General features: G+C 43.8%; 1 protein-coding gene across 8 annotated transcripts in view; it reads left to right on the top strand.

The window, feature by feature from the left end:
* CLIP2 (CAP-Gly domain containing linker protein 2) overlaps positions 1-24,270 on the top strand; it is a 515,486-nt gene that overhangs the window by 466,801 nt on the left and 24,415 nt on the right. For 5 of the 8 annotated variants that reach the window (XM_085649783.1, XM_085649779.1, XM_085649780.1 and 2 more), the window contains 4 exons: positions 6,156-6,315; positions 18,548-18,616; positions 19,784-19,969; positions 21,261-21,323. In XM_085649783.1, the coding sequence (XP_085505909.1) occupies positions 6,156-6,315; positions 18,548-18,616; positions 19,784-19,969; positions 21,261-21,323 (478 nt within the window). The remainder of the gene's footprint in view (positions 1-6,155; positions 6,316-18,547; positions 18,617-19,783; positions 19,970-21,260; positions 21,324-24,270) is intronic. The other 3 variants (XM_085649785.1, XM_085649782.1, XM_085649786.1) reach the window with 1 other exon arrangement.

Below are 24,270 nucleotides of genomic sequence, written 5' to 3' on the forward strand. Positions count from 1 at the left end.
GACCACAGACCATACAGAACTCAGTGCCAGACTTATCCTTGACCTCCCCAGATGAGCCTACTTCACCCCCACCTCAGGAAGCCACACTGGCAGCCCATTCAAAAGAGAAGTCAATTCAAGATGCTGATCTACACCTACAACGCCCTACACAACCAACGACCACCATACATCAACCCCCCCCTCATCCGCTGAGGCACCAATGGAGGACGCTCCTTCTCCTACCCCGCTGCAGAGTCCTAGAACGACCTCCCCCTTTACCTCTGAACCCTAATTCTCACTGCTGGAAATCACGAAAGGACTCAAGATCTGGCTGTTCAACTGACCGCCCCCCCCCCACCACTCCCCCAACCCGCCTCTAGCCACCCTCCGCCTCAGGGTTCACAGTGCCTTAGTACCCTCACCGGTGATGAGCAGTGGGTAGGACTTCATCATGTGGCTCTCCATCCTCACTAAGGGGCATTATTAGAGGGGTACAAAGCCAGACAATAGATCGAGGTAATACGGGAGGCAGACAAGGATGACAATATTTCATAAACAGACAGTCAAACAGGGGAGAAGTTATGGGTTTTTGTAGTAAAGAGGAATGCAACCACAGAATGGGGCACAGCCACAGTTAAAGGGGAACTCCACACAATATTCTTAGAAGCGTCAACAACATTTGCTGCTGCCCCCACAGACCATAAACATGCTGGAAGCCGCGCCATGTCTGGATCTAGAACGGAAGGATAATAAAGTATAGGCTTTTATCAAAACCTTTTACTCTGTACCAACATCCCAAATGCCATTCAATTACATTCATGACAATACAAAATAAAAAGTTTGGCATAATCGGGATGCCTTTAAGGCGGAGACAGAGGTCAGTGCTTGATTATTTTTTCAATCGCATTTTCGACTTTAATAGATCATTGCAAGTGTTCAGGAGTGTCTTTACGCTCATAATCTTGCAATCGTTTCGCTATCTTAGAGAAACCCCTGTCTAAGCTACCAAGCTATTCCCAATAAGGTAACACCTGGGAGACAGTTACAGGGCGGAGCAACTTACAGAAAGCTTCAACTCCTTCAGAAGAAGTGTCTTGGCATCAGATATTTCATGTCCAAGGTATCGCACTCGGGGAAGGCAGAATTGCAATTTTTCCTCTGAAGTCCAAATCCAAAGTTCAGTGTCCTTGATGTTTTCCTGTATCTTTTAAACACCCAGTTTGCATAGGTTGTGCTGGCTACCCTGAAACAAAACAATGAATTTCAGTGTGGAAACTCTGATTCTTGGAGCTGTACGGAACAATCATCCATAGTTTCTTAAAGATATTTGCAAGAATTATATTCACAGATCAGTACAATCAGCGATGTGGAGCATCACATGACCCACGCTTTCAAAAGTGCACATGTGGGAGCAGATGGTTGCGAGCCAAGGGAGCTAACCCCTGGATCAATCTTTCTTTAGATTTAAGAAAGAAAATATTTAGTGTTTATAAGAGAACTAAAGATATTTTAAATTAAACTAGCAGAGCAGAGCATGGTCTATTCAGATAAAACAGGTCATTGTTATTATGTATTTGTGATTTCTAACTTCACAGGCTTCACTCTGTCAGCCAGTTTCTCAAGGGCGGTAATTTTGTTCTTCAATGTTCTTGAAACTCCTTTTTGAAGACAACAGTTTTTGGTTTGGTTCACTGTGTATGTTTTTGTATAGTTAAGTTTTCTATTTGTATTTAATTCAAAACTCCTATCAAAAGTAAACTAAAAGGTTCATTATGTACGTCCCATGAGATTTATAATCTAAGTGGCGCCTGTAATTTCATCAGAATTACCCACCCACATGTAATGATTCCGACATTTCCACTGAAAGGCAGTCTGACACTCCTGCACGCTGTGTTTAATTCAGCAGCAAGGCTTAAGTCAAATGTAAAGTATCTGAGGTTGCAGGCCTGGCCCACCGTGCTGTTTATCTAAAACAACCAGCATATATAACAAAAAGTTGCCACTTTTACATTCAAGTGTTATTCCATGTGTTTTAGGGCTGACAATTTGTAACTATGCCATGGCAGTGAAATAAACAAGGCCCAACAACATGTTATTTAGAGCAACTCTACCAAGAAACCCACATTTACATATTTACTATGACAGTGCCAATTCCAATTTATAACTACTGTAGAGAGAAATTGGCATGGGAAAAACACTACCTACTGCCTCCAAGATAGAATGTTACACATGGAAATAGCTCTCTTAACAGTCAAAAGGCCTCTTCAATGTAAATTCAAATTACTACACAAATGTAACCCCTTGATTTGTGGCTTTAGTTAAATACTCTTTCTAAACAAATGATAAATAGCATGATATAAGGTATATTTGTAGATGTGCAGTGTGTTATATGTTATTTCTTATCATTTTTTGGGAGGGGCATCAAGATCGACTTGAGGAAACGCGTCTCAAAATTGATGGTCCCTCCTCACACTGAACAATGGTGATAAAATGCATATTACTATGCGTCTGCATATATACTATGAATATCTGGTTTGTTCCCGAATGCACCTCAATACCTTTTTTTTTTTTTTTTTTTTTTTTTTTGAAAAACCTTTATTGACATTTCAACCAATAACAAGTATGGGCCTACAACCCCCGGGGCCGGCCGCTAAGCAGTCAGAGTAACAGAAATCAATATTTATCACAGGCAGCACCTCAGGGAGCAGAATCTCCATGCTGGTATACTCTCAGCCACTGAACAGCCCAAGTAGGAGACCAGGATACAAAAGGTTTTCATTTTATAATAAGGGAGGATGGAAGGATCAGGTGCCAAACAGTTTCCCGGCAGCAAGAAATGGCAGGCAGAATAATAAACGTCAACAATAAACAGCAATTTATCTGGTCAATGGCGCTGAAACAAGAAGTTCAGGATGTGGAGGAATATCACGGCCATTTGCGCCTGCAGTCCCCTGCCCTAAAACCCAGAAAACACCACGGAAATTGTGGCACACATGAAAACGCAGCGATTAACGACGAAGGAGTTCTACCATGCTGATCCCAGAAAAGAAAGACAAAGAAGAATAAGAGAAGAAAAAGGAGGCCATGGAAAAAAAGGGTTAAAGACTAAAGGATCCCCTCCCCCAACCCCCCACCCTGCACCTCTGCAGATGAGTACGGCCCCCCCCCCCAGCAGCGTGCCTGTCGCCCCGGAACCAGACCCGAAATATAGAAGAAACAGAGAAAGAGGAGTAAGAAAAGAAACCCCACCAGACGGGGGGGTAGAGAGAATATTAATAAACTGGAGGAGGGCCTTCAAAACATGCCCCCGGCTTCTCCCTCCCGCACAATATGTTTCCCCCCAAAGCAAACAATAAGCAACACAGAATCGACCAAGTCAAAGAAGAATGGGGAGCATTATGCGCCTATTACACTAACAGTTATGCCGTGAGAGCACGCAACCCCTGAGCCCGCCCGCCTATTAGATGACCACCTCTGAAGGATCAGCCTTATCCTTGACCACTCTTTGCGAATCTACCCATGCATACCCATCGACCCAGTGCCATGTCCAATGCTACAGAGAAGAGGAGCGTCCAAAAAAGAACAGGAAGCGACACACACAGATAGGGTGGAAGTCTCTGAACACCAACACAGTCAGCAGTATGGAGAGTCGTCTTTCCCAGTGCTGCCCCAGGATCTGCACTGCACACAAGGTCCAAGAAGGCGAAATCAGCCAGAGCAGGCGACCGTTGCTTGAATATTGCCTGGGTTGCCGGAGGCCGCGCACGGGACAAGGCCACCACCCCCCACTCAGGTCCAAGACCTCCGGAACAGACCAGACCCACAGCCAGCCGATCACACGTTAAGATACTGTCCGGGGTTTCCAGCTGGTCACTATCCACAGGGGCGGCCACGACACTGTCCTCCCGTGTGCAGTGTAGGAAGTCCCCGTGTACCTGGGGACAGGCAGGCAGCAACTGTTCCGACGCTGATGCCACCCCATCAAGCTTACTCCCCAATACCCAGGCGCCGTGAACCAAGGTGGAATGAAGGGCACCGAGAGCCTCGAGAAGATCACCATACCCCAGCACAGCTCTCGGCGCTCGCTCCGCTACGCTCCTCATAGTCGCACACTTCCAATCGTGCAGCGACCCAGTGTACAGGATGGTAGACTTCGTCCTGTCAAGATGGCCGCCGGGTAGGTCCAACCCAGATTGGGACCAGGACTCAGGGACAAGCGCCTCAGGGTCCATGTCACTGGAATCAGGGTTTCGGGGGCAGGCAAAAAATATATCCGGTGTGTGGTCACGGGCAACAGTCATCCCCACCACGGACCTGCGCCCGCGAAAATCCGGGAGCAGTCCGCAAGAATCAGGGCGAGTTACGGGCGGCGGCCGGGCAGCTCACCGGCGAAGGCTGAGGCAATCACCGGGGAATCTTGGATTAGCCACCTCGGGCATGCACTCGTTCCGCTACGCTTAGTGGTAGGAACGACCACGGCGAAATGTAGGCCGATATTCGCACCGCTCCGGTTAGTCCGACTCCACCCAGTCACCAAAGGCCGCTGTTGTTGAACTGCCGCCCGGCCATGTTATCCACTCGAGGTCCCGGTTCCAGGGTTGCACAGGCCGCAAACTTCAAATGGACATTTCTCCGGCGATACCGCCGCCAGAAACTTCGGAGTCACACAATCGGTTGCCGCTCTCATTCACCAACACGGGCATATAGCGCAGGCTAAGGATCTCATGCAGGATATCTGTGCGGGATGCGGAGGTTCACGGAGCCGGGAGCCTACGCTGCCGTCCCGGTCGCCATCTTGGCTCCTCCCCTCAATACCTTTTTGAAGAAAGATTTGCACTACAGTAAACATCCAGATAAATACAACAGGAATGTGTTCTTCTTTCAATGAATTCCATAGCATTGACCTTAAACTGACAAGACCCAGCCAAGGTGGAAAATGTTTAGGTCGACCCTAGAGGCAGCACACATGCGCTGCTCTGCGAGGCATGCTGTATTGGAGTATGCACTTGAAGCCCCACCCACTATCCGCCCATATTTGTCATTGGCGTGTGTCATTGTTCTAAATAGCCTAATAGGCTTGTTAGTCCCACCTTGGTACTGCCTTGTCTGCATCTGTTACTTCCCATAACGACTGAACCTTTTACTTGGCTTGGTACACGGTCTGTGTTATAAGTCGGTGAGCACTATTTTATTTATTTAGTAATGGGGACTATGGCGGCTGCTTCTTGTATTTGCAGTGTGCCCATACAGGACAATGGTGACCGCTTTTCGTTCAGAGCGCAATGCCGCTCTAACTTTAAAAGTGGTTTCCCCTTACCCCCACAACACTCGCAGTACAATGGCGATGCATTTTTTTATTATTATTACTTTTATGATGAACGCGGCCTCCGTTTCAGGGACGCCGCACTTTCTTTCATCTTTTATTTATTTATTTAAAAATATTGAATGCTGAGCGTGGCACCTGCTTCAGGATCACCGCGCTCTGTTTCATTTTTCTTTTTTTTTAAAACTTTAATGGTCAGCGCGATGCCCGCTTCAGGGACACTGCGCTCTGCTATACAATAGGTCTCGCTTTAGCCAAACTTTGACCTATTGGTATTGTAAATGACAATGCCTTTTAATATTATAAAAGGCATTGCCATTTACAATGCCAATAGCTAAAAATCTCGCAAATGCAAGACCTATTGCATTGTAAACTTTTATGATGAACGCGGCCTCTGTTTCAGGGACGCCGCACTTTCTTTCATCTTTTATTTATTTATTTAAAAATATTGTATGCTGAGTGTGGCACCTGCTTCAGGATCACCGCGCTCTGTTTCATTTTTCTTTTTTTTTTAAACTTTAATGGTCAGCGCGATGCCCGCTTCAGGGACACTGCGCTCTGCTATACAATAGGTCTCGCTTTAGCCAAACTTTGACCTATTGGTATTGTAAATGACAATGCCTTTTAATATTATAAAAGGCATTGCCATTTACAATGCCAATAGCTAAAAATCTCGCAAATGCAAGACCTATTGCATTGTAAATGCTTGTTAATGTTTTAGGGCAGGCAGCATGTTGTTGTTTGTGTAATTTGGTTTCTTGTAGAAGAAATGTGTGAAGGAGTTAATTTAGAGCCACGTTATTGGCATCTTAATTGTATAGCTATTTATTTTTATCCTTTCTCCCCTTGACAGGAGCCTGAACGAGCTGCGCTCGTTGCTTTTGGAGGCCAATCGGCACTCTCCGGGCCCTGAGCGGGACCTGAGTCGAGAGGTGCATAAAGCAGAGTGGCGGACGAAAGAACAGAAGTTAAAAGAAGATATCAAGGTGCTGCGAGACAAGCTGACTGTGTTGGTAAGTGCCCAATACTATCTTGCACAGAACAACCACAGCCTGTTCTAAGGTTATAGAGCCTTTGTGTAGGTGCTACACTGCTGCTAAGTAGAATGTTTTGGACAATTCGTATGGTGAAAGTAACTTGGAACAGTGATCTAGGCAGTCTAGTAACTTTGATTGATACAGTACATTAGAGAACACTAAAGAGAACATTAGGTAGATTGCCTTAGCAAATGATAAATATTTAGAAAAGAGAGAAATAAGACTGCAATGACAGCAAGCAGGAACCTACCATGCTTTTGGAGTGTGTGTGCTTAAATGATCATGTGTGTACTCAAAAAGAATGTTTGAAATCAGTTTATTTGACCTTTAACCACTGTCAATGACATTTTGTGATTGCATGAGTACACAACACAGGATCAGAATACCTGAGCAGCCTCATACACTTTTTCCAACCCACCAGACACCTACTCTCGATTGCACCACTCCCTGCAAAAGCAAAACAGAGCGCTGCTCATTCTTCTACATCGTACCTGTTAAAAATTGGGTATCCAGTTGGCAGAGGTATGTACCTTGTCCAAGTAAGAACCACAATCCTAGTTAGGGTAAGTCACAACACAATTCTAAATTATCCTGTGCTCACCCTCTGGTAGCTTGGTACAGAGCAGGCAGGCTTAAATTAGAAGGCAATGTGTAAAGTATTTGTGCAGTACCCCATACAACGACACAGTAAATACACCACTAAAGACTCCACAACAGTTTGTAAAAATAGAGAATTTTTATCTGAGTAAAGCAAGACCAAAACAATCAAAGTCCATCAGATAGAAGTCGATATATTGAATGTTGTAGAAATAAATGCAATGAAGCGCTTAGAAGCAGGTAACACTAAAACGGTTACTTCAGATCGCGAGGGACTGGTGCAAATCCAAAGTTCAGGCCGACTGTGATGGAGCGCGGGCCGGCTACAGGGATACACTTGGACCTGCTGAACACAGTACCTTGGATCCTGGAGCGCAGTCTGCACAGCGAGGCTATACGCTGTCTGGTACCAGTGCCAAGAGTCCGTGTGGCAAGGCTTTGGGTCGTTCGGCGTCGGTTCCCAAAGTTGTTAGCTGTGCGGTGAGGCTTTGCGAGGCTTCGCATTGCTTCACGACGGATTTGGCGGTAACTGAGCTGCAGAACCCACTTCTGAGACCCAGAACTTGGAAAGGGCCCTCGGGCAATGGTAGGACAGTAGGCAGAGTCCAGCAACACCAGCAGAACTGCAGGGAGTCTTTTGTGTCCCTGAGACTTCAGAAACAGGAGGCAAGCTACCAAGCCCTTGGAGATCACTTTGGAGGGAATGCAGCGTCCAGGCCTACTTCCAGTCGAGTCAGGGAGCAGCAGGCAGTCCTTCCAGAAAAGCAGTCCAGTTGAGTCTGTTGAGTAGCACCGCAGTTCACTGACAGAGGTTCAGTTCAAAATCCAGAAGTATCTAATTTGGGAGGGTCAGAGACCCAGTATTTAGATCCAAATGTGCCTTTGATCTAGGGGAAAACTTCAAGGAGTGGTTTTGAAGTGCACGATCACCCCTTTGAAGCCAGTCCTGTCTGCCAGGTTATTTTTGGGGATCACCTGTCATTTGTGTGGGTTCAGGTCATTACTCCTTGATGTCCTGATGTGAGCCCCCTTTCCTCCCATCTGCCCAGGCCGGCCATCAGAATGCAGATTTATGCAGAGGGGTGTTCTGCCACTCCCGGCCTTCCTGGGTTTATGATTGTCGGGGAAGAATGCACAAATTGTATCTGCCACCCCCGTCCAGATGGGTATTGGAGACAGGCTGGAGATCACATAGAGCAAAGTAAAGAGCAGAAAAATGTCTGCTGTCTGAAAGTGGCATTTCTACACTAGTAGTGTTATATCCAACCAGCAAACTGCACTCATCACTACTATTCCACCCATACAAAACATGAAAAAGCAACTTCCCTGGGATCAGGACTTACCACTTAGAAGCACGTAAGGGAATTCCCAATGCTAGTCTATGAGGGAGGAGGCCTCACTGTAATGAAAAAACAAAAATAGGCTGTTTTCACTACCAGGTCATATAAAACATACAAGCACATGCCCTTCCCTATGCTCAGATAGCACCCTGCCCCCTGAGTTGCTAAGGGCCGTCCTTAGGGGTGACTTATATGTAATATAAGGGGGAGTTCAGGGCTTGGCAAGTAGTTTTATGTGCCGAATCACAGTGACAGTGAACTGCACGCACAGGCCCTGCCGTGGCAGGCCTGAGCAATGGTTAGGGGGCTACTTACATGGGTGACACAATCAGTGCTGCGGGCCCACTCTTAGAATTTAATTTACAGCCCAGCGTAACTGTAGTGCACGTTACTAGGGACCGATAAGTAAAATAAATATGCCAATTGGGTACAATCCAATGTTACCATGTTTTAGGGGAGAGAGCACAAGCACTTTAGCACTGATTAGCAGCGCTAAAGTGTGCAGAGTCCTAGAGCCACCAAAAATGGGTACAGAAAATGGAGGGAGGCAGGTGAAAAAAGTTGGGGAAAGACCCTCCCAAGCTGTCAGTTCTAAGCATCTAAAATATGACACAACCTCCCTCAACACATCAGAGCCTCCTCCTCACTTTTTGAGTTCTGCAAGAAGCTGAAGACCTGGCTCTTCATATAAGCACCTTGGGGACTATAGGCCTACTCATCTGCCCAAGCGCCTGTATACCGTGTTGCGTAATTACTTCGCTATACAAATCAACATAACATAACAAAACATAACAAGACCATGATAACGTCCACATAGCAATGCATTAGTTGGCTTTGGCTACATAATCCATACCTTCTGCATGGTCTACAGTTCTAACAACAAGGTCCGTTTTTAATTTAAATGGTCAAAATGAATCACGCATAAGTAATACAATGCAGCTGTGGATATCTTTCAAATATTAAACATCGTACCCACTGTATTACATAATTGGGACTGTCTCTTAGACATTGATATGCCTAAAGTACTCTGTCTCTTGGTAGCTGGAGAAACTGATTTTGTCATATGTATCTGACTTGAGAAACAAGCAGTAGAAGGAACAGTTCATTATGAAAATCCTTCATCATAAAACACGTTTTATTTCACAGCTAACGTCACATATACCACATCAATCTTCATATTTTGTTTTTTATGTCTAGTACCTCTGACCATTTGCCATTTGAGGTAAATATAAAAAAGTAGTAGACTCAAGAATTTCTGTAGGCTGATAAAAATGCTTGAATTTTCCCCCCCAAAAACATTGCATTTGACATTGAGCCCATTGTTATAGAAATCTAGCACCTAGCGCATAAAAGCTGTGAAAGTGTTAGATGTGTCTCAGTCCCAAAAGATGTTCATTCTTTTGTGCTTTACGTCCCTCCCCAGAAGCTTCCACACGTGGTCGGCATCTTCAGATTCTTTTTTTGCGCTGTTGGGTTTGAAGCTTTTCTGAAGGCTCTCCAGTCACCCGCTTTCAAGTTTATCAAGACTTCATATCGAGGGAACACCAGAGAATCACCTCACATGAGCACCCCTGTTCCATGTGACATGGAAAGCACACCTTTTCAATTCTGCCCAAAGTGGCATCACAAGTTTGCACAAAAATATAACCACCTTTGCCTTCAAATAGCCCATAGAAGCGACAACTGTGAGGCCTGCGCAGACTTCAAACCAAATACCTTATAGGCCAGAGACAAACAGAGGTAAGCTAACTATGCCAAGCAAGGACAGACGGAGACTCTGTCGTTGAGAGACCTGGGGTTATCGAGCGAGGAGGAAGACATCATCACTGAAGGACGAGAGAGCTCAGATGCTGAAATCAAGGTAATCGACTTCGAAAAACACATTGAAAACCTAAAACGTTCACAGGTAACGTAGAAAAATCAGACTGGTGGCAAGTCTCGATCAACGAAGTCAAAAACACAAAACTGTGCCTCAGCGTAGAAAATCTCGCTGACCGAAGGGAAGCAGAAGTCAAAAGAGCTTCTTGGGTATCATAGTAAGGAAACCGCAGGCAAACGAGTCCCATGACATGTTCCAGTATACTGAGGGGTCGGAATACCTTGAAACTCAATAGCAGGACCTCGAGATTGATTCACTAGAGGAGGGGATAGATACTTAGTCAACGAGGCCTTCACCTCTGGACAACATCACCATGTATAACTAGCTAATAAAAAGAGCTTCAGATAAGTATGGTGTAGAACTTGAGAAAGGAACATTTCAATCATGTTTTTTTATTTGAGACATTATTACCATCCCAAATTAGGAGTCAATACCTACCCATGCTCCCTATCATACTGGACATACAGGTCAGTAACACCTAGGGCTGAAAAGAAATATAAACAGTCTCTATTATTGCTGTCATGGGAAGAAAGAGGGCAAATGTCCCCACTGCCTCCTAACCACTTCCGGATAAAGAAAGTAAGAAGATGGACCTGGTGGAGACAAAGTTTGAAAGGGGAGCTGTGAAAAAATGGTAGATAGCCAATTCTAATGTCCTGCTCAACAGTTATGAATATCAGCACTGGGAGGAGATAGCAGAACTGACGAAACATCTGCCTGAGCAACACCAGAAAAGATCAGCATCACATACAAAAGAAGGAAAACATATAGCCGACACCTGCTTAAAATCTGTACTATATGCTGCAGACACAGCAAGTAGATAGATGATGGCGGGGACCACCCTAAGAATACATGCCTGGCTAAGGGTGTAGGACTTCACAAATGAGATCCACGCAGACATCATTAAGACCCCTTTCAATGGAGAACCAGTTTTTGGCAGTGCAGTTGATGAAACCCTGCAGCAACTTAAAGGAAATGACAGCCAAATAATGGGAGCCCTGCAGTTCAGGAGGCATCTATGGTGACAAACCACACCTACAAGGAGGCAAGTAGGTAGAGGGAGCTTCCAAGGTACCACCACACACCACACGTTTTTCAAGGTACAAGCCAGACACAAACGCCAACTCAACAATGGCTGTACCATACACCACTGCGTCAACCCTTACGAGGACGAGCAACAGTAAGACTGCAGCCACAAAGAGTGGTGGCTGGACCAACTAATAAGTGACTCAAAACAACAACATCCCCTCACACACACAACACTGGTGGGTGGGAGGATAGGAGCCTTGCTCCAGGAGTAAAGAAAAGTTACTTCAGACAAGTGGATACTCAACATCATCAAGTACAGATATTAGATCGAACTAGTCAAGCACCCACCAGTAAAGAGTGTAGTTCACACAAAGGAAGAAAAAAACAGACTGCTAGAAGAACTAAAGGAATTACTACAAAACAGGGCAATAGAGAGAGTGCCCAAAAAAAGAGATCAACCAGGGGAACTACTACATATTTTTTAATACCAAAGCAAGACGGATTTCTGCGTCCTATACTGGACCTCCGTTTCTTAAACAAGTTCATAAAGACAAAAATTCAAAATGACAACACTACAAGATGTCATCCTGCAGCTGCAACAAGGGGACTATATAGTGCCAATAGATCTAAAAGATGCATACCTACCCATCCCAATGAATCACACACACAAAAAAGTATTGCTCTTCATTGTAGACCTGAAAACACTATCAATTCAAAGTGCTTACATTCAGATAAAATCTGCACCCAGCATGTTTACAAAGTGCTTAGCAGCAGTGGCAGCACATCTGAGAAGACAAGGGATACACGTATATCCATTCCTAGACGACTGGCTGGTAAAAGCAAAATCATTACACAAGTGCAGAAACCACATAAATACAGTGATAGCAACACTCTACAAGCAGGGATTTTCTATAAACAGAGAAACAAGGTCAACCAGAACAGCAAAGCTCTTCCTGGAAACAAGGATCAACTAAACAGAAGCAGAGGCATACTCTTATGAGAAGAGGATAGTATCGTTGCTGCATGAAACTCACGAATACCAGATGGGTCAGTCTCTGATAGTGAAGACTGTGGGGAAGATGCTGGGAAAAATGGCCTCCTGCATTCCTAAAATACCATATGCATGACTACATATGAGACCAATTCAGGAATGGGTCCAAAGGCAATGGTCACAAGCCATGGAGAGTTGGGAAGATCTAGTGGTTGTCACGCAAAGAGTACAGAAGGCGATAGCGTGGCGGAACAGAACAAATATAGCAACTCAAAGACCCTTCGTATCTCCAACTCCAACAGTAATCATTACTACAGACTCTTCGCATATGGGATGGGGAGCTCATATGGGAAAACTCAAAATCATAGGAATCTGAGGAGTACAGAAAGCAGTACACACATAAACGTACTAGAACTGAAAACTGTGTTCCTAGCCTTAAAAGCCTTTCAGAATCAGCTTGGGGATATCAGTACTAATTCAAACAGATAATACAACAATAGTCTATCTCAACAAGCATGGAATAACACAATCCTTCTCACTTTCAAAAGTATTTCAAGAAATCTGTATGTTGGCCATCCAGAAACAAATATATCAACAATACATCTACCAGAGAAAGACAGTGTGGAAGCGGATACGCTGAGCAGACAAGCACCCACCTCACACAAGTGGAAACTAAATTAGACAGTACTCAAACAGATCTTCAGACTATGGGGAACACCAGAAATAGACCTTTTCTCAACACCAGAGAACGCAAAATGCCAGTCCTTCGCACCCAGACATCCGCAGCAACATCTCTTGGGAAATGCTCTGTAAATAACCTGTTGAAGGAGATTTGCTTACACATTTCCCTGATCCAGCTGCTATCATTGGTAATCAACAAATGCAGGACAATTACAGATGACAGTAATACTCATCGCCCCACAGTGGGAAAGAAAAACCTGGTTCTCAGAACTAATATAGATCGCTCAGAACAATTTGAATAAACTACCAGGGTTACATACCTGCTTTCCATGCAATGGAGGGAGAATTCTCCACCCAGAGCCGAACTCCCTGAGTTTAGCAGCTTGGCTCCTGAAGACAAAGAGTTCGGACATCTAAATCTTCCAGAGAACACAATGGCAGCCCTCAGAGAAGCAAGAATGGGAAAGATACTCAAGGTGGTGCCGCAAATCTGGCTTCTTACAAGATAATACACTGCGGTTATACGATGACTCACTTACCAGCTAGACAACAAGTTAAACGATGCGTTCTTAAAAGTCCATTTGGCTGCAATAGTGGTCTACACAAGAGGTCACATAGGTTTCTTCAAATACCCAGAAATCAAAATATTCCTAGAGGGAGCAAAAAGAATAGCCACACCCAGATTTGCACCTACACCTACATGGAACTTAAGTGTTGTGCTAACTCTACTGATGAGGAAACCCATTGACCCACTTCGCAAGGCCTCTTTAAAATTGGTCACATTTAAATCTGCGTTTGTATTCACAATGACCTCTCTCAGAAGAGTAAGTGAGTTGCAAGCACTCACTATTCAAGAACCATACATGCATATGCACAAAGACAGGGTAGTCGTGAGGACAGACCCACATTTCCTACCAAAGGTCATATCACATTTTCACATAAACCAGACAATCCTAGTTTCTTCCAAAAGCCAAAGACTCAAGCTGAAAGAGCACTACATACACTAGATGCCAGAAGAGCGCTAATGTACTATATGGAGAAAACAAAATCAATCAGGAAAGGAAAACAACACTTTGTGTCTTTGGCAAACAATAACAAGGGGAAACCAGTTACCAAAAACACCATCGCAAGGTGTATTACTCAGACAATCCAGATGTGTCACATGACAGCCTGCGTACAACTTCTTAGCAAGCCAAGCGCACACTCTACACGTAAGAAATGAGCTACAATAGCCTTCATGGCAAATATCCAGTTGTATGACATATGCATTGCAGCCACTTGGTCATCAGTGCACAAAACACTACTTCATCGACTTACAGATGCACAAGGAAGCGCAAGTGGGACAGCGAGTATTGAAGCATTTATTTACAAGCTCAAACTCATCCCCAACCCAGCCTCCACAAGGATAAGGAAAATAAATGCTACAAAATCAATGCACAGGATGTGAATCCAGAAAAGATTCACACTCCAAAACAAAATGATTTCTTACCTGAAGGAGTAGTTTTGCAGCGTGAAGAACTTTCTGGATTTACAGGTGACTCACCCGCCTCCCCAAGAGATGAGGGAGCAGAAGTGAAAAAGACCCTGAAACATATAATAGAGAAAAAAAAGAACCTGAAGATGGCGACCTCGCGTGGAAGCTTCTGGGGAGGGGCATATGACGTCAGGAGAGGCTGGATTAGGCCCCAAATGGTGGTCCAGTCGATGCCCAGCCCCCCCCCCAAAAAGAGAGAGAGAAAAAGGACTAAAATAAAGGATAATTTAGGACCCAACCACTAGATAGTGGAATAATGCACAGCATTTGGATCCAGAAAATTCTTCAAGCTGTAAAACTACTACTTCAGGTAACAAAACATTTTGTTATCTTGGCCAGTTTTTAAAATCATTTTAGAAGGGACAATCGTGTAAATTTACAGTGTGCGAGTTGTAAAATATTGAAGAAAGGCCATTGGCCAACCTCAAGCATGCCAGACCCCCTTTCAAGATCAGTTAAATAGGGCCTTTATATTGTTTGTCACAAATGAGTCTGCCATTTTGGGTGGTTAGTTTTAGATTCTTGGGTGGATCAATGCATCTGTGTGGCTACAACACAACAGAAAATACTGCAGAACGTCAGTATTAAAGTGGCAGCACATTGGCACAGTTATATATGAGCCAGAAACTGGGAGCAGAAGGTGCTGCAGGTCTGCCTTCAACGCTGCAGACACCCTTTAACCTCTTCATGGTGGCCAAGTCTTGGCGACCATTTAAATCCAGTGTGAGCATCGGCATGAACTTTTATTCTATTTTGGGTCTGGAGTTAGTAAAGCCCTTTTAATTTTACTAATATTATGCACACAATATAATTACTATGTAGGGGCTTACTGCCAGCCTTCGTCATCCATTGGTCTGTTGTGCCGTTCACTTTTTTTCTGCCCACTACAATATATAGCATTGGCTGTCGGTCAGCCCACTTTTAGCCATTGGTTTAGTTCACTGTGTGTGACACAATTCTACTCCTTCACAAGAAGCATATTGGCACACAGAGTAGTTCCCTTCAGTGCCAGGGCTACAATGCATATGTGTGCTTTTTGAGATCCAAAAGGATAATGTTACTTACCCAGTAAGCCTCTGTTCTTGGCATGTAGAGCTGTATATTCACATGCTTTGCATACTCCTGACATCTAGTGTTGTGTCCGGATGTTTGCAAGTTGTTTTTCTTCCAAGAAGTCTTTCCTAGTCACAAGGTAAGGTGACTCCTCCTTTCGGTGATAGTGCGCATGGTCATCGACTCCATTGTTAGATTGTTTTCCCACAAGAGAGTGATAATGGAGTAAGTAAGTGTAGCATAGAGATGTCCATGCGTATGAATGTATAATTAAGAACTGCAACAACTACAGGGACCCGGAGTGGCGGGTGGGCGCATGTTAATCTACAGCTCTACATGCCAAGAACAGATGCTTACTGGGTAAATAACATTATCCGTTCGAGGCATGTGTGCTGTAGATACACATGCTTTGCATAGACTATAAAGCAACCTGTAGATGTAGCAGTTGTTTGAAATAGTATTTTAAGTATTGCTTGGCTTACATTAGCCTGTTGATGTGCTAACACATCTACACAATATTGTTTGGTAAATGTGTGTGGTGTAGACCATGTAGCTGCTTTACATATGTCAGCTAGAGGGATGGTGCCTAAGAGGCCACTGACGCCCCTATTTTGAGAGTGGAATGCACTCTAGTGGGTATGGTTAAAGTTCTTTTAGCTTTAATATAGCAAGTTTGAATGCATTTCACAATCCATCTGGCAATATCAGACTTTGAAATAGGATTGCCCTTGTGGGGTGGAGCAAATGCAACAAACAGTTGTTTTGCGAAATTCTTTTGTTCTATCTATGTAGTACATTAAAGCTCTCTTAACATGCCACAGATTCAGGTTGAGGAAAAAAAATTAGTAACGCAGCCGATTGGTTTATATGAAAAGCAGAAACTAACTTGGGAAGGAACTTTGGGTTGGTACGGAGAACTATCCTATCTTTATGTAGCTGAAAGAAAGGTTTTTCTAATGTTAATGCCTGTTGCTCACCAACTCTCCTCAGTGATGTGATAGCAATGAGGAACACAACTTCTCATGAGAGGAACTGCAAAGGGCACTTGTGTAATGGTTCAAAAGATGGACCCATGAGCCTTGTGAGAACAATATGGAGATTCCATACTGGGGCTGGGGGAATCCTTGGTGGTATCACCCTTTTTAAGCCTTCTATGAAGGAATTCATTACAGGGACTCTGAATAGTGACAAATGTTGACTATTTTGTAAGTACACAGCTACTGCTGCAAGGTGCAAACGAATATTTGTTCGGCATAGCGAGCCCTGGTGGTAGGCTTTCTTGCTTCTTTTAGAATATTCCAACAGTCTGGTGGTAAATTCAAATAACCAAACTCTATGACTTCAGGAGCCAGATTGCTAAATTCAGTTCTTTGGGATTTAGATGTCAGATTTCTCCATGACTCTGTGTGAGGAGACTGGAGTTTAGGTGTGGTTTCTGATGTGGAACTAGTGACAGCTTTAACAGGATGGTGTACCATGGTTGACGAGCCCATGTGGGTGCTACCAGAATTAGTGTGAGAGATGTTTGCCTGAGTTTCCGAACCACCCACGGAATAAGCGGGAGAGGCAGAAAAGCGTATGCAAATGTCCCTGACCAGTTCATCCTTAAGGCATTGCCCTTTGATAGCAGGTGTGGGTACCTGGAGCCGAAGTTTGGGCATTTTGCGTTTTCGGCTGTGGCAAATAGGTCTATTTGTGGAAACCCCCACTGTCGGGAATGAGAACCTGAGGTTAAAGATTCCACTTGTGAATTAGTTGTTTTCTCCTGTTGAGGTGATAAGCAATTTGATTGTTTACTCCTGGGAGATGTTCTGCCAGAAAATAAATCTTGTGATGGATCGCCCAATTCCAAATGGCTTGAGCTAGTGTTGACAGTTCGAGAGAGTGTGTCCCCCCTAGCTTCTGCCCATAATACATTGTTGTCATTTAGCTTTTAGTGCTAGGAAAGCAGCTAATAGCTCTAGATATTTGAAGTGGAGAGTCCTGTGCTTGTTGCTCCACATGCCTTGTATTGTGTAATTTTTTAAATGGGCCACCCCCCCAACTTTTCAGAAATGCGTCTGCTGTGAATACCATTTGTGGAACAGGGTTGATTAAAGGCCGGCCTACTGATGGGTTCCACCACTGCAGACAGCGATGGGTTGGGCCGTCTACCAACGGTAGATCGGTTGATAGACCCTGTGATCGATCCAACTGATGTGCTAAGCATTATTGCAGGGGGGGCATATGAAGCCTCGCATGGTGTACAATTGCGATGTAGGACGCCATCATTCTGAGTAATTGCATGAACACTCTGGCTGCTAATTCTTGGTTGGGTTGAAACTGTAGAATGGTAGCTTGAATATTATGCATTCTGGCTACATTGGAAGAGGCTAGAGCTTTGACAGTGTCTAGAGTAGCTCCAATATAAGATTGCATCTGTGATGGATGCAGGTCAGATTTGTGTGCATTGATGGTGAAACCCAGTTGATGAAGTAGATTTATTGTGATCTGTGTGTGTTGCAGACAGTTCTGGTAAGTGCTGGCTTTGATGAGCCAGTCGTCTAGATAGGAGAAGACGTGAATTTGTTGTCTTCTAAGATGAGCAGCAACCACTGCCAGGCATTTGGTAAAAACTCTGGGCACTGTATTCACTCCGAAGGGAAACACCTTGAACTGGTAATGCTTGCCTGCTATCACAAATCTCAGGTATTTGCGATGAGACGGATGAATAGGAACATTACATTTTGCGTCTTTTAAATTTAGAGTAGACATAAAGTCTGCTCTTTGTAAAAGTGGGAGCACCTGTTGGAAGTGTCACCCTGTGAAAATGCTCTGACAGTATGTAGTTAGTGGTTTAGCTCTCTCAGATCTAAAATAGGTCTTAGGGAACCATCTTTTTTGGGGATGAGAAAATACAGAGTAACCCCCTAAACCTTGGTACTGTATGGGAACTGGCTCTATTGCCTCTTTTAGTAAGAGAGACTGGACCGCTTGTCTTAGCAAGTGTATGTGTTCTGGAGATAACTTGTAAGATCGTGGTGGAATGTTAGGGGGATTGCTGGTAAGCTCCAGGCAATAACCATGTTGGATAATTCCAAGAACCCATTTGTCTGATGTTATAGATTGCCAAATGGGGAGAAATTGGTGAAGTCTTCGCCCGACAGGTGTGGTATAATCAGGGCGAGACGTGGGTAAGTCACTGTTTGTTGGGGCAAGGGGAGTTACGAGGTGTGTTGCCCTTAACCCTACCTTTGAAGTTGTTGCCCCTATAATCTCCTCGAAAAAAATGTTTATGTTAACTAGGGCCCTCATCAATAAAGTTGTATAAAAACAATAAAAAATATGGATTGAAAAGCCAAAAGGCTTGCGGACAATGCCAGACCTACTGGCTTTACAAATGGTTGGTTGTTTTTTCCACTGCAACTGACATGTCTGTACTTAGGGAGAACCTGAACAGGCTGCAGCCTACTGACTGCCTGTCTCATTGGCGGTGCCGGCAATGTTTGGGTGGAGTGGAGATGAGAGGTGGAACAGTTTTGCAGGTTGCTGAACAGCTAGCCAGTGCCATGTGGACTGGAAATACAGCGAGGGGTTTCGATTCAACTTTAGACACTCACGTGGTCAATTCCCTTTAAACTTTAACTAAGAGGGGACTAGGTGGTAAATCAGACCCCAATCACTGGATGCCAGCTGTTTGGGCATAAAGCGAGTGGAGCTACAAGCAGCAAAACTATTGTTACACTGCTTAGCTGCGGCAGCCACTTGCTGTGTGTACCGCCCTGTAAGTACCCATTGGCCCACACTGTGGACGACAAGCACAAGTATTGTAGATGATTGGATCAATTTTGCAGTATGAATTGATTGAATCCATTGGATTCACAATTCATTTAGTAATTAATGTGCACTACATCCTAAATGGTTTGCAGTGTAGAGAAGAGTGACAGTTCTCTTTAACCAGTACAATATCTCTAACTATCTGCTGGCGCTTTTAAGATCACTCACCGGATGACTCCTATAAACAGGCCTCCTGGCACCATTAATATATACCCATTGAGTCCAGTTGTCCTTGTTATAAGTACTCCACCTGCTTAGGGTAAGCCATTTATAAATGCCGCACAATAAGGTTTTTTCCAAATTAAAACAGCAATATACAGTGCCTGCTATTAATTTCCAAACCTATGTTAATAATTTCAGTACACTTCCTAATGAAGTTCACATTCAAATAAAATCAAGTGTTTTTTATATATGAGTCACTCATTGAAGTAGTAGATTCTGATTGTTAACAATAGCCCCAGTTTACAGTAGTCCCCAGCCTGCTGGAAGTTCACCAGCACACTAATTTGTATTTCTTTGTTCAGGATAAAGAGCGGTCAGTACTGGATCAAAGGCGTTACTCACTGATCGACCCGTCCACAGAGTCGGAGGTCCTCCGGCTGCAGCATCGACTGGTTAGCACAGAAGATGCCCTGCGTAATGCTATGGAGCAGAGCCAGCAGATGGACAAACTGATGGAGGCCATGAGGTGTACGCCGGACAAGTCACAGGTATGGGACATGCATGCAAGCTGCTCCAAATATCACAAACTCATGGAGGCCTGAGGTGCACGTCAGACAAGTCACAGGTATGGGTCATGCAGGCAGGCTTCTTCAAATATCACAGACTCATGGAGCCCATGAGGTGCACACCAGGAAAGCCACAGATATGGGACATGCATGCAGGCTGCCCCAAATATCACAGACTCATGGAGGCCATATGGTGCATGCTGGACAAGTCACAGGTATGGGACATGCAGGCAGTCTGCTCCCAACATCAGTTTATTGATCTCAAAAATTCATCTGGCACCCGTTGTCAGTTCTTTTCTGACCAATTAAAAATACATGACGCAAAATACATCCGCCTACACCAGGCCGGACTGGGAGTCCAAAACAGCAGTCTGATTGCACATACTGGAACGGCCAGAAACATATAACAACACAGCTACTCTCCATTAGCCGACAAGATACAGTGTGAGGACACTTATTGTAACAAATACTAACAAAAGCAGAACAATTAAAAGGTATCTCTGTAAGGTGTGTGTGTTTCATATTGCATGTTCACCATGAAGGTTATCTTCACACTAAATTACACATGTTTATTGTTACCCAACTCAATGGTACTCATTTTATTGACTTCAGAAGATTGAAAGGCTTAATGGGTGCACTGCAATTAAACTCTGTATCCATGAGGTCAAACACAGATCCCTACAGTGTATGCGATCGTCCACTGAGCCAACAGACCTGGAATCACTTTTATGTGGTGTTGACAGGCAGTCCATATTTACATTCACTTTGGGGCTATTCTACAGATTATATGTGACAAAGCTAGAAACAATACATTTTGAAAGATTTTGAAAGTGTTGTCTGTGTGTGGGGAAACCTGATTTTTGTTGGGTTGATGTTATAAAGATCCATTCCAGAGAGGCCGGTGGTCAGTGCTAAACAAAAACAATATATTATTTTCAAGTCCTGGCACTGAATACAGGGTTTATATTAACCATTTATTAAACTGATATATATATATATATATTTTTTTTTTTTTAATGTTCAAACACTATCGCCACATTATTACAAGAAAGAACCTGTGGTCTACGCCATTATGCCATCTTTTTTAATGTAATCCTTGATTTGTCAAAGTTTGTGGTACCTGTATTCAGTTCTTTTGACCTTGTTGATGTTTGGTGACCTTTGCAAGCCTATGTATTATCTCCCGTTGAGGCTCGCTCAGAAAAGCTTTTAAAATGTTTGCCCATGTGAATACTGAATAATATTTCTCACATGTAAACATTCTCTGTTATAGATCACCACAAACTCTGGTTCAGCCAATGGGATTCACCAACAAGATAACCCTTTAAAACAGGAGGTAAGAAAGTAAACTCCGTATCTCCTTCAGAGAATTAAGTCTTGTGGTTCTTTGGTTACTGGCATGTGTGTATGCCATGCAAAAATATCTGCTTCAAATGATCCTGGTGGTGTGATACTGTCTTATATGATTCAACCAAAAATGGTAACATAGAACCAAGTGATAATTTGGCTATTTCTTTTAGAAATATTTAGTGCTTATATACAGCCGATGGTTGCCGGTGGCGGCCAACGGCAATTATTTTTGGGGACTGTCACTTATTTTTCCAGATCATATATTTACCGAGTTCAAGAGAGGGAAAAGTATACAGATCGGAAAGATGGAGGAAGAGAAAGATGGTAAAACCATTACAAAGGGACAAAGCCGCAGGCTTCTGAGCAGCGCTTTGGTCACCAATGCTCTTTTACATTTTAAGCAGTAGAAACATTGTCAGCTCGAAAGGGAATAGGATGACAGCATGCTTTGGCATAAAGTTAATAATAATTTTCCTCTAGGGCCCCGAATACTAAACCATGGGTTAAAGTAAATCTCTGCTTTTCAGAGTTCTAACTCGGAACTGGAACATTGCATGCAGTATTCAGTGGCACATTACTTTTGTCGTTATTTTAAAGGAAAGGTCTGTCATATTCAGTCTAGTGGCAATTTATATCCTTTTCTGCCACCCAAACAACTGTTCAATTACTTCATACACTGGGCAAATTCCATACAAATTTAAATATAATGCAGCTGTTGCCAATACGTTTCAACTCTCAAGATGACAGGCTACATCCTGCCTGGTGTCTCCGCAGTTACTTGAGTATTTAACCAACTTTGGTGTAGTCATCAACAATAAAATAAAACTACGATTAACATGATTTACTTTTAGCACAAATAAATGTAAGTGTCCCTTATTTAAATAATTTCCCTAATAATTTAACTGCTGACATGTTTTTATAAAGAAAACATTATCCCCAGCATTATCACATTTTGTGAACAGAATTCAACAAGACATATATCCTCTAGAATAAATATGATCTCATAATGTGATAGGAGCCTCCTTTTTTATTGAATATTGAATGCCTTAAACTTTTCAGAGAGTGTTTTTGTAACTTTTGATTTCAAGGAGCAACATTTGAAACTTCTTTTAGTGCTGAACATTATTGAACACTGTCAAATAGAAGAGGCAAGAAACCATAAAACGGGGCTAATCGCTCCAAAATGAGACCCCGCTAACTGCAGCCAAACTTTGGTGCCAATCCTACATTATGGTATTTTTGTTTCTATCATGTATATTAATGATATGGCGTATATGGACTATATTGACCCAATAGTAACGAAAGGGGGTATGCAGTTTTGGGAGGGGGAGGAGCCAAGAGACAGGTCAGTGTACAACTGTGGAATCAGATGGAGGGGCATCTGATTGCTCAGGAGCAAGATCCCTCACATACCCAGATGGGTGCCATGCTTCATCATAGTGCATACATCTCGTTGGGCCGGTGCTTCAAGGCCAGACAGGCACCCTCAAGGGGGCTCTTTGCCAGAGTTCTTTTATTTTATGCTGTAGGTGACGTGTGATTAAAAGTGTATGGGCTCTCAGTGTAGATTTGTGTGGGTGAGAGTGAGTTAAAATAGGCTAAGAGGTACCCTTGTAACTTTAATATGTGGGTCCTCTTGTCTAGATCAAAAAATATGCAATGTTGGCTGAAAGTAGAAGTAATGGTCTGTGTCAACTCACAGATATGTGTATAGGTGCGTCGACATGTTTCTTGCCACTTTTAGTCATTACCGATCAATGGCAATTCACCAGGACCGTGATCCCTAATCTATACAGTGATTGGGATAGTGGTAGCAATATTGTGAATAGTGTCCAGTCACTACCATAAATACGAAACAGGAAGAAGGGTAACGATACCTTCAACTCGTTGTGAGTAATCTACCTGGAACAAAAGGTGAAAGGTATAAAACATTTAATGTTTTCCTAATAGCAGTTTCCATGTTGCATATTTGTCAGCATGCACAACAAATCAAAGCATATTTCAGCGGATCAGCCCTTTGTGGTGAAGGTGCGGGATTCGCCCACTCAGAGAAACATCCAAATTCACAAAAACAGATACAGTGACACATAAGTGAACACACCACACAAAGATAACTACAAGCTCCTCATCCAGTGATGTAACTCTCCCAGATAGGGATCGTGGTATAACCCCCTCTGGTGGGTACAGTGGCTCTGCTAATTTTAGTTAGCTATAAACAATGTGAGAAATAGTAAGTAACAGCTTCTGGAGTTACTGAGAAATGGGCTACAAATAGTCCTGCAGGAGGACCAGAAGATCAATACTCACAGCGTACTGTCACGAAGGAAGTTAAGTAACCTACCCCAGTCACTGCCCCCATCAGCCTAATATTCTCCTTTCAAAGGTATGAACACTGCTAGTATAGAGTTTCATAGGCCTTTGGGATAGCCACCTCGAGTGCAGATTGCTCACTGTGTGGCTAGACAGAGGAACCAATAGCCCACTGGCTTGTGATTCACTGAAAATCACTCCTGCAGCCTTCAGCCCTTGCTCCATGTTTTTCGCGAAAGCTATGAATGCCGTCTTTGGACTTTGGAGTAGTAGTGGATCATCTATAGTGAGAGACTGCGGACTGGGGCCTCTCCACCTGCGGCCTGCCTTGCCCGCCGCCGTCTGGGTTTGGCAGACCTAGTTGCACCCAAAACGTACACAAAGACAGCCTTGGCTGCTCGTGCTGCTCCTGGGGGATTAAGGGGGCCACGGGTCGTGGAGAGTGTACAGTTTGTTCTGGACCCTGAGGTGCATCGCACAAAATGGGGAGAGACAAAGTCCCACCCCCTGCCCTGGCCCAAACAAAGATCGACCAGTATACAACATCGACCTCAAATGCCACAGGGGCCACTGACAGCCCCCTGGTATCACAGAGGCTCTCCACGCAATCCGACCTTGCAGCC

This window comes from Triturus cristatus, chromosome 3_2 (assembly GCF_964204655.1).
Source record: "Triturus cristatus chromosome 3_2, aTriCri1.1, whole genome shotgun sequence".
In the NCBI taxonomy this organism is placed as follows: Eukaryota; Metazoa; Chordata; class Amphibia; order Caudata; family Salamandridae; genus Triturus; species Triturus cristatus.